Genomic DNA, 10,251 nt, shown 5'->3' with positions numbered 1-10,251 from the left:
TCAAGGGCTCTTCTCAGCTTCATTTCTAGTCACATTATCCATTTTTACATCTGTGCCCATAATGGAAGATAGAGCAGTAGCAAGAGCCGACTGGAAATTTGAATTTGTCGTAATGGCTTTGATTGTTTCCGCCGGTAAATATTGCACTTGATGAGTAATACTCTTGATTCCAACGTAATCAAGATTGGTTTGTGTAGGATGTGGTGAATATGAAGACGACCTTCCAAATGGGTCCAAAGATGACCCGGCAATTCGGGTTTGAATCACATGGTGGTATGGTGATTGCTGAAGGGTGCTAATGTTGCCGTAAGCTGCACGGTATTGCTCATTGCGATTACCAACACCACCCCAATTCATCAGTGTGTTAGTGCTGTTTGAGAAGTTGAGATTGGTTGAAGGATAGCTATTAGATCTTGAGACATTACTAGGAGGAGCACTGAACCTATTAAGCATTGATAAGAATGGTTGCTGCGACGAGGAGGAGGTTGTGAGGTCGAGAGTAACGGTTGGGTGGCCTGAAGAAGAGGTTTGGAGGAACGGTGATTTAGGTTTTGGAATGTTGCTATTGCCGGAGAGGGAGAAGTTTAGGCCATGAAGATCAGCTGCGGCGGCCGAGGAGGAGGAGGAAGCTCCGGAGAGGAGCATGGAGGCTGCGGCTGAAGTGGCGGAGGCCATTGCGGTTGCTGACAGTGGAAGTGGATGGTTGTGTGTTCCTTCGTAAGTTGAGATAAGAATAGACATATCTTCTGAACATCTCTGTACCTAAATAAGGGATAAATTGTTATGGCTACTTTGAAAACATATATGTATTAGTGTTTATATAATGATTTGGAGTTATGAGTTTAGGTTTAATTACTTGTTTTCTTACGGGACAAGAAGGTGCAATGGTACAACGATAGTAAGCTCGTGGACATGGATTACCTTTAGCTATTTTCTGGCCATATTTCCTCCATTGACATCCATCGTTCATCTACACAAACACAAACCCAAGAAAACAAAAGTCTTTATAAAAGAAAAAGGCCAAACGTTAAATGCCTTTTCATAGAAAATGAAAATTTTGCTTTTAAAATTCAAGATGTGAACTAATTAAGTTTTCTTTCTGAAATAGCTTAAAGCTTAAAGACTATTAACGATAATTTAGTAGTCAACTCGTCAACTAGTTATAGTGACTACTTACATTTAGTTGAATGATGATATTTTTGTTTATACATACATTATATATATACACGATCACAAATTTGAATTTTTTTTAGGACCAATGATTATACTATATATGTTAGTATTTTTTTGTTTTTTTGAATATATATGTTAGTATTACATGTGAAGATATTGTACTAACCGTCGTTGTTATTGGGTATTGGAATCGTATGTCTTATTGATAGAGGAAAGCTCTGATATATACAGAGTATATCATGTACAAGAAAGGAAGTTTAGAATATACGACATTATGGACAAGAATATGAACGTTAGTGATTGATCTACTTTCTATATCTAATATGCCCCCTCAAGATGGACCGCCATTGGTGAGTCCAATCTTGATGCACAAGCTGTTGAAGCGTGGACGTGGAAGAGGTTTAGTGAGGGCGTCAGCGAGCTGGTCCGCGGATGAGACGTGTGAGACGCGCAGATGACCAGACTGAACATGATTTCGAACAAAATGATAATCAAGTGCCAAATGCTTCATTCTAGAGTGAAAAACCGGGTTGGCAGCTAGGTAGGTTGCTCCAATATTATCACAGTATATTGTAGGTTTGATTGTGCTGCGGAGACCAAGTTCACTGAGCAGAGAGATCAACCAACACACCTCGGCTGTTGTTGAAGCAATCGAGCGATATTCTGCTTCTGTTGAAGACCTTGCAACTCCTGTTTGCTTCTTTGATGACCATGCAATAGGATGTCTCCCGTAGTAGACAATGTAAGCTCCAGTGGACGTGTAATCGTCCTTATTGCCAGCCCAATCAGCGTCAGTGAAGGCATGAAGAGATGGAGTGTTGTGGCGCGGGAAGAAGACACCTTGAGAGATGGTTCCGGATAGGTAGCGCAAAATTCTTTTGACTGCTGTCCAGTGCTCATCTGTGGGTTGATGCATGTACTGAGACATTCTGTTGACCGCAAAAGAAATGTCGGGTCTTGTTAGAGACAAGTATTGAAGACTTCCAACTACTGCTCTAAACTGTTTAGGATCATCAAGCGGGTGGCCAGACTTGAGCGTGAGCTGCTCGGTGGAACACATCGGTGTAGCTACTGTCTTGGCATTAGTCATGTTGTTCCGGTGAAGTAAATCTGCAATGTAACGTTTTTGTGTAAGTAACAGACCAGTAGATGTATGAGTTGCTTCAATACCAAGAAAATATGATAAACTGCCAAGATCTTTAAGAGAAAAACGCTGAGAGAAGGATTGAACAAATCTGTTTATGTGATCAGTGTTATTGCCGGTGAGAATGATATCATCAACGTAGACCAGCATATACATCAAGACTCCATTGGAGTTGTAGATGAAAAGACTAGCATCCGCATATGAGTTCCTGAAACCACAAGAGAGAAGATAAGTTTTAAGTTCATTATACCAAGCCCGTGGGGCTTGTTTTAAACCATATACAGCTTTTCGTAGTTTGCAGACAGCAGTGGGATTATCCTTGTCTACGAAGCCTGGTGGCTGCATCATGTAAACTTCATCAGTAAGATGTCCCTGCAAGAAAGCATGGTTAACATCAAATTGTCTCATTTGCCAGTTGCTAGACACGGCAACACTGAGAACAAGTCGGATGGTTGCTGGTTTCACGACTGGACTAAAAGTGTCATGATAATCAAGCCCTGGTCGCTGACTGAAACCTTTAGCTACAAGCCTCGCTTTGTAACGTTGGACAGATCCATCAGCATTCCGTTTGATAGTAAATATCCATCGACACCCAACAATATTGTGTGCAACAACAGAGGAGACTAGAACCCACGTTCTGTTCTCTAGTTGAGCATTTATTTCCTCAGCCATTGCTTTTCGCCACCGAGGATCTTTGAGAGCTTCGGCTACAGATGTGGGAATTTTGTCCAGGAAAGGAGTGACTGTGGTGCATAGATTAAGTTTGTTGACTGGTTTTCTCTGGCGAGTGGATACTCTAGTTGGAGCCGGTGGTGGAGTTGTGGTGTTCGGAACCGATGTGGCTTCAGTATTGACTGCAGCTGTTGGTGATGACGTAGAGGGGATAGGTGATTGTTCCTGGGTCGTGACAATGACAGGAGAGGTGGTCGCACTTGACAATGATTGAGCTGAAGCTGGATCAGGCTGTTCAGGTTGATTTGTTGCAACCGATGGAGAAGTTGTGGTCTGAGCAGGAGAGGTTCGTAACGGTATCACTGTCACTGCTGGCATTGACGAGGTTGGTGCATCTGCTGTATCATCATCACTAGAAGAAGTAGTTAGAGGGTTAGGCAAAGCAAAGGGATAGACATACTCATGAAAGACAACATGTCTAGATGTGTAGATGCGAGAAGTGGTTCTATCTAAACAGAAATAAGCACTTTGGGTTGTTGAGTAACCAAGAAAGACACATGGTGTGGACCTCGGATCTAGTTTATGAGAAGCATATGGTCTTAACCATGGAAAACATAAGCACCCAAAGATACGAAGTTTTGAAAAATTAGGAGTTTGCCCAAAAAGTATTTGAAAAGGAGATTTTAAAGACAGGTTTGGAGTGGGCATTCGGTTTATAAGATATACAGCCGTTGCTAAAGCATAGGTCCAATATGACTTAGGCATGGAAGCATGAGACAGCAATGATAAGCCGGTTTCGACAATATGCCTATGGTGTCGTTCAGCTATACCATTGTGTTCCGGCGTATGAGGAGGAGTTGTAAAATGAGAAATTCCATGAATTGATAAAAATGATTTTAAAGCAATAAACTCTCCCCCATTATCTGTATAAAGAGTTCTCAGCTTGGTTTGAAATCGATTTTCAACCAATGCTTTGAATCTCGTAAAAACATCAAGAACCTGAGATTTTTGTTTTAACGGATAAAGCCACGTATATCGGGTAAAATGATCAACAAAAATAACATAGTACTTGAAACCATCTATAGAAATCAATGGAGAGGACCACACATCAGAGAAAACTATATCTAATGGACAAGTAGAGACAAGAGTAGAAGTTGCAAAAGGTAGTTTATGCATTTTATTAATGGAACAAGCAGTGCAAGGTTTGTTTAATAAAGCCTTAGAGGAAATCGGCAAATCATAAGAAGAAACCATAGTTTGAAGAATAGAAAAAGCAGGGTGGCCTAATCTAGAGTGCCAATCAGATAGAGTAGTTCTAATAGCCGAAGCATAAGACAGAGATGGAGACTTGGCATGATTCCGACTTGGCCACTGGTACATTCCATCTTTAGGTGTTCCTTGAAGACGAAGCACCCCCGTAGTCAGATCTTGGACCTGGAAATATGTTGGCGTAAAGGTTACAGAAACATTATTAGCTGAACATAACTGAAAAACTGAGATGAGATTCTTATCTAAGGATGGAACATAGAGAACATTATTTAATAAAAAAGGATATTTGAGAGAGGGAAGAGATAAAGAACCAGTATGAGAGATGGATAGACCAGAACCATCTCCAAGTAAGACATCATCGCCTCCATTGTAAGGAGCATGTAAGGACAAATTCGCAAGGTCTGATGTCATGTGGTGGGAAGCACCGGAATCTAGTAACCATGTAGATGTGTCGCCTGTCATCATGGCTGCATTTGCCCGAGGATGCCACTGCTGTTGTTGGTTTGGTTGATACGCGTTTCCATATGGCATGTTCTGCCAATGTTGTTGTTGACTTGATTGTTGCTGTTGAGATCCACCACGTATGATTCTAAACTCCGGACAATTTTTGGCAGTGTGACCTTGTGTCCCACATGCTTGACATCTTCCAAGATATGGCTTGGACTGGCGATTGTTGTTGTTGAAGTTTCGGTTGTTGTTGTTGTAGAACCGCGGGTTGTTGTTTCTTTGGTGTGGACGCCAAGTGTTCTGTTGTGCCTGAGTTTGAGTTGCATTGGCAGTGATGGGAGTTTGTGTCGCTGCAGCTGGTTCCTTGCAAAGGATCATGGCCTCACGATTGAGTAAGCGTTCGTAGAGTTCATGAAAAGCTATTGGCGTATCACGGCCGTTGACTGCGTCAATCTCTGGTTTGTATTCTTCACCCAAGCCAGCAAGTATTTGCTCGGTTAGATCTTCAGGATCCAGAGGCTTCCCGAGAAGAGCTAAGTCATCTGCTTTGGTTTTGATGGAACGAAGATACTCAGTAATGGTGCTTGTACCTTTAACACTCGTACGGATCTGATGCTTTAATTGTAGTATGTGCCCTCTGGTGGGTTTTCCGAATGTCGTTGCCAAGATGGTCCACACTTCAGATGTGGTAGTCGCCATGGAAACCAGAGGTTGGATCGGTAATGAGATGGATCCAATGATGGCACTGTAGAGAAGACGATCTTGTCGTCGCCATGGAGCATAATCCGGGTTGGTTGTTGTTTGTCCATCGATGAGTATGGTAGGTGTTGGAGTGATAGTTGTTTCATCGATGAAACCATGAAGCTCGTGTCCCTCAAGTAAAGCTTTGATTTGTCTGCTCCACATGATGTAGTTGAGATTGGATAGCTTGGTAATGTTCGACATGTTGATGGAGAGAAGAGTTGAAGCTGGATCGCTAGCATTGTAAACAGAGGTGGAAACAGAGACATGTTGCTCACTAGATGTAGACATGATTAGAAACAGAGAGCAAAAAGAAACAGAGAGGAGATTGAAGAAGAAGAAAGAACAGAGAAGAAGAAGTGTGGGCGGCGGAAAAAAAAATCAAGAGCCTTGCTCTGATACCATATTGGGTATTGGAATCGTATGTCTTATTGATAGAGGAAAGCTCTGATATATACAGAGTATATCATGTACAAGAAAGGAAGTTTAGAATATACGACATTATGGACAAGAATATGAACGTTAGTGATTGATCTACTTTCTATATCTAATAGTTGTCTCACATCTTGACCTCACAGAAACCCTAGCTTTCTTAACAAGGTTTTGAGGCAAAAGCTCTTCTTCATCTTCATGATCATCTCCATCATTCTTAAACCCAAAACTATTTTCTGACGGTATCTTAGTCTTGTTACTAACTACCAAGGACGTATTTGCTTGATTATGGCCAATCTCAAACTTCTCAGTAGGATTACTCAAATCTTTGTATTCAAATCCCAGACTTAATCCTTGATAACTACTTCTTTTATGTTCATCAATGTTTTTTTCATCACCGGTTTCATCCATGAAATCTTTCGTTTTTTCTTCTTTGTTCGTTACTGAAACACTTGGAACTGGCGATTTTAAGCGTGTACCTAAGCTCAACAAGACAAGTTCGTCGCGCTCGCTAATTCTTTCTTTTTCTTCATCTTCGTTTTTGTCTTGATGATGGCCCTTTGTTGAGAACTTATTAAGGTCTTCATGTTGTACCGTTAATTGATTGTATTGTGTTTGAAGAACTTCAAACTCCTTTTTTATCCTGCTCAAGGATGACTTTAGAATTCGATTTTCCTCTCTAGCCTCCTCGATTTCGACTTTAGTTGAGTCCAGCTGATCTCATCATACATTAATATGACAAATCAAAATATTTATCTATCAATTGGTTAGTTTCTCCTCAATTTATTTGATGCGTATGTTTACTTTCTTTCTCATTATTGTTGTTAATATATATATGTGCAAATTTTATCTGGTATAGAAGAGATAATCTAATTAGTTTGGAAAAATATATGCAACTCGATTCAACAAAGAAAACTTATCATCAAAACAGAAAAGACAAAAAAAAAAAAATTTTAAAAGACAAAACTAAAATTAAGAAATTCGCAGAACAAGCTAACTAAAATTTAAGAATTCAAGATAAGCTTGATTAAGACAAATCAGTGACTAATGATTTTGGATAAAGAACAAACCATTAACCAAGAAATTTGTGAAATCTTCCAAGATTTAATTGATTTATGCATTTAGAATTGCACAAAAATAAATTATATGATACCTTGGATCTTTTTTTTGGGTAAAATGTTAAGATGATACCTTGGATCTTATAATATCTTGATGAGGATCATCGTGAGATGCATCGAGTTTTCTCATCTCCGCATGTCTTTCTTCTCCTCCATGACGACTCTTCAAGAAATCATCCTTCTCCATTATTCTCCTTTGATATTATTTTTGTAAGCTCTCGTATTTTTTTGGGGAACTGTTTATTCCCATTTCTATATATCAACCTGCCAACGTATACATCCTTTGACTACACCAATTAAATAATTGACAAAACATGCAAGTTTCTTATATTAATAATAACTAGATTTTGACCCGCGCAGGCGCGCGGGTGTATATTTTGAAAAATATGTTGATATTTGTTTTTCATGTAATTATTAGGATTTGGAAAAATGAATCCGAGGAACATAACCGATACCGATCCAAAGATATAGTACCAAACCCAAACATAAATTGATTAAATATTCTAATTATTCAAAATTTTGTTATTTAGAGAACCGAATCTGATCCGAACCGAAGTATTTGGGTATCCGAATTTATCTAAAAATAGATTTATATACTTATATATATTAATTATTTTTAGATTTAACGTATATAAAACATCAAAAATGATACTTTTAAATTGGTTTAAATACTTGAAAATATATATAGATAGTCAAAAGTAAATATCTGAAATAGTTAAAGTATACTCAAATCTCCAAAAATACTTAAAATAATTATTGATTTCGTATCCAAAATTTTAAATCAAGCCAATTGATATGTTAAGCTTAAGTATTATGACATATGTTATTCAAATTTATACGTAATATATTATTTTATTTATACATTTTGAGAAATTTAAAATATATAATGATTTAAGACTTTAAAAATAATTTAAATTAGTTATCCAAACCCAAACCCGCAAAGATCCAAATCGAACTCAAACAAAAATTTAGAAACATTCTAATAAGGCTGAAATCTTTGACCCCGAAAACTCAAAATACAAACCGATCAGAACTAAACCCGTATGGGTATCCAAAAGCCCATCCCTAGTCATTATTATATATCGTATTTTATCATCATATAATTAATCGTATTTTATATGTACCATCATATAAGTAATCATATAATTAATAGTATTTTATACATACCATCATATAAATAATTACATATATTATATTTTTAAAACTTAATATGAAATATGAAAACCATAATTTGAGTTGGTATTTCAAATTGGGCTTTGTATTATATTTTTCTTATATATATTGACAATATTTTTTTATAATGGTTATTGAAAAATAGTTTAGTAAAAATCCATTTTTGAATATATGTATATTTTTGAATCAATTTTTGATATAAATCAAATTTGAATTATTATTTTGATTTGAAATATGTATATAAAGTTTAAATTTTGTTTTATGGTTAGTTTAGAAAAAAAATTTTTAGGGAATTAGATTGACCCATTTTGGTATATTTTAAAAGTGGCCTAGATAACTTTCAATTTTTTAAAAAAACATAAGCCCATTACTTTTTTTTCTTAATACTACTATACTTGTTTTCAAACAAAAATATTTTTTTTTAAAAGACTGCAATCCATGTTACCAAACACTCCAAATTTTTAAAAGTCCTATTCAAGTCTCCAAACACTCCAATTTTGTACTTGAGTTTTAATAAGATAGATATTCGGAGTATATCATTTCTATATAATATAAAAAGCCTACGGAAATTTATCTCAAACATATAGCTTCTATAATATGAAAAAATAAAATATCCTGCTTTAATTTAACGACTTCTCCAAAATTATAAATTAATAGTAATTATCAGTATTTTTAATCAAAATTATAATTAATAGTAATTATCATTTTAAAAGAGCTTTGTAGACAAGTAAAAGCATTGTACATAAATGTACTTAGACTATATAGTTTTACATTTTCTCTGTACACATTTTTTTTTGCTGCAACGTTTCATACCAACAGAAAAACAAGCACGCAACTCTGAAATCTTGAAAGGTCAACAGCCAATCTAATTGAACTAAACAAAAAGTTACATAACAAAGTACGACCAAACTGAAATAAATTCTTATTTTTTCTTCTAAACAAATACCAACGCAGGGACTTTAAATAAAGAAACTAACTGTGCATCCGATGTATTAGGAAAAAAAAAGAAGAAGAATATTGTTCGTGGATCGATAGCTAGTGTCGACTAACTGGAAAAGAAATATTCAACTTCAACGCTTATGTATACACTATACACAGCAATGCCTTAAAAACAATGTTAAGGTTTGGAGCCGAAACCGTGGACCCGCCGGCCGAGGTCGCTGCAAAAGAACAACATTGATTTTTTTTTTTTGAACTAAGACAACGTTGAAATTTCTGGATTGCATGTTACAATTTTATCCCAAACGAACTAGTTTGTTAAATATTGGATTTATAAATTGAAAAAATGCACTTAATTTATCAATATATATATATATATAATTAGAGCAATTGTCTCAAATAATTTTTTTAAAAGTTTTCGTCACAAAAATAATTTTTTAGGTAGAGAAGAAAATGACCAAAGAAAATTCCGTTAAAGAATCAAAAGAACATTCCACCATTTATTTTATAGATATACAATATAAATAAATAATAATAAAATAAAATTTATAGTTTCAAATCATATGTTTTCAAATTCAAACTTTTTATAATAAAGTTCAAATTTGTTTTCCAAACTTCATTTTGAAATTCAAAATGATTTTTAAAATTAAATTTTATTTAAAATTTAAATATTTATCTTTAAACTTTTAAAAATTTTAAACCCCATCCCTAAAATTCTACGGATTAACTATAAACTATAAGTCTATAATAATTAACCATACTGATATAATTGTATATTTACTCTTTAGTGAAGCATTTTTAGTCATTTTCCATCTTAGAAATTCTTTTTTGTAAAAATAAACTTAAAAAAGTTATCTTACAATTTTTTTCTATAGTTTATACCCCATAAACTGCATAGTTGATTTAAGTTTAGCAGTTTGTCTCTTTGTTTAGCGAAGTCTTTTAGAAAATTTTCCAAATGGTTGGTAGACTTAGCCATCAATTAGTCATATAAAATACATATTCGTGTTGGTACACATAAATATAAACCTATGGTTGTAATTAAATTCATCAACATACTGAATATTTTCACAGAAATGTGATTAATACATACTAACAACTTTATGTTTATCGTTATATATAATATATTGTCGGTGTAATAGT

The 10,251-nt window shown here is 35.5% G+C and overlaps 1 protein-coding gene across 1 annotated transcript; it reads right to left on the bottom strand.

Moving 5' to 3' along the window:
* On the bottom strand, positions 1-675 carry LOC106428371 (probable WRKY transcription factor 61). The gene has a single exon (XM_048781513.1). The coding sequence runs from the start codon at positions 673-675 to the stop codon at positions 1-3; it is 675 nt and encodes a 224-aa protein (XP_048637470.1).
* Positions 676-10,251: the final 9,576 nt, after the last annotated feature.

Source organism: Brassica napus, chromosome A6, assembly GCF_020379485.1.
Source record: "Brassica napus cultivar Da-Ae chromosome A6, Da-Ae, whole genome shotgun sequence".
Lineage (NCBI taxonomy): Eukaryota > Viridiplantae > Streptophyta > Magnoliopsida > Brassicales > Brassicaceae > Brassica > Brassica napus.
The sequence above is the reverse complement of the archived record's forward strand: the minus strand, read 5'-3'. Positions and strand labels throughout refer to the sequence as shown.

Coding starts and splice junctions, on each gene's coding strand:
- LOC106428371 (XM_048781513.1), bottom strand. CDS start 675: ATGGCCTCCGCCACTTCAGCCGCAGCCTCCATGCTCCTCTCCGGAGCT.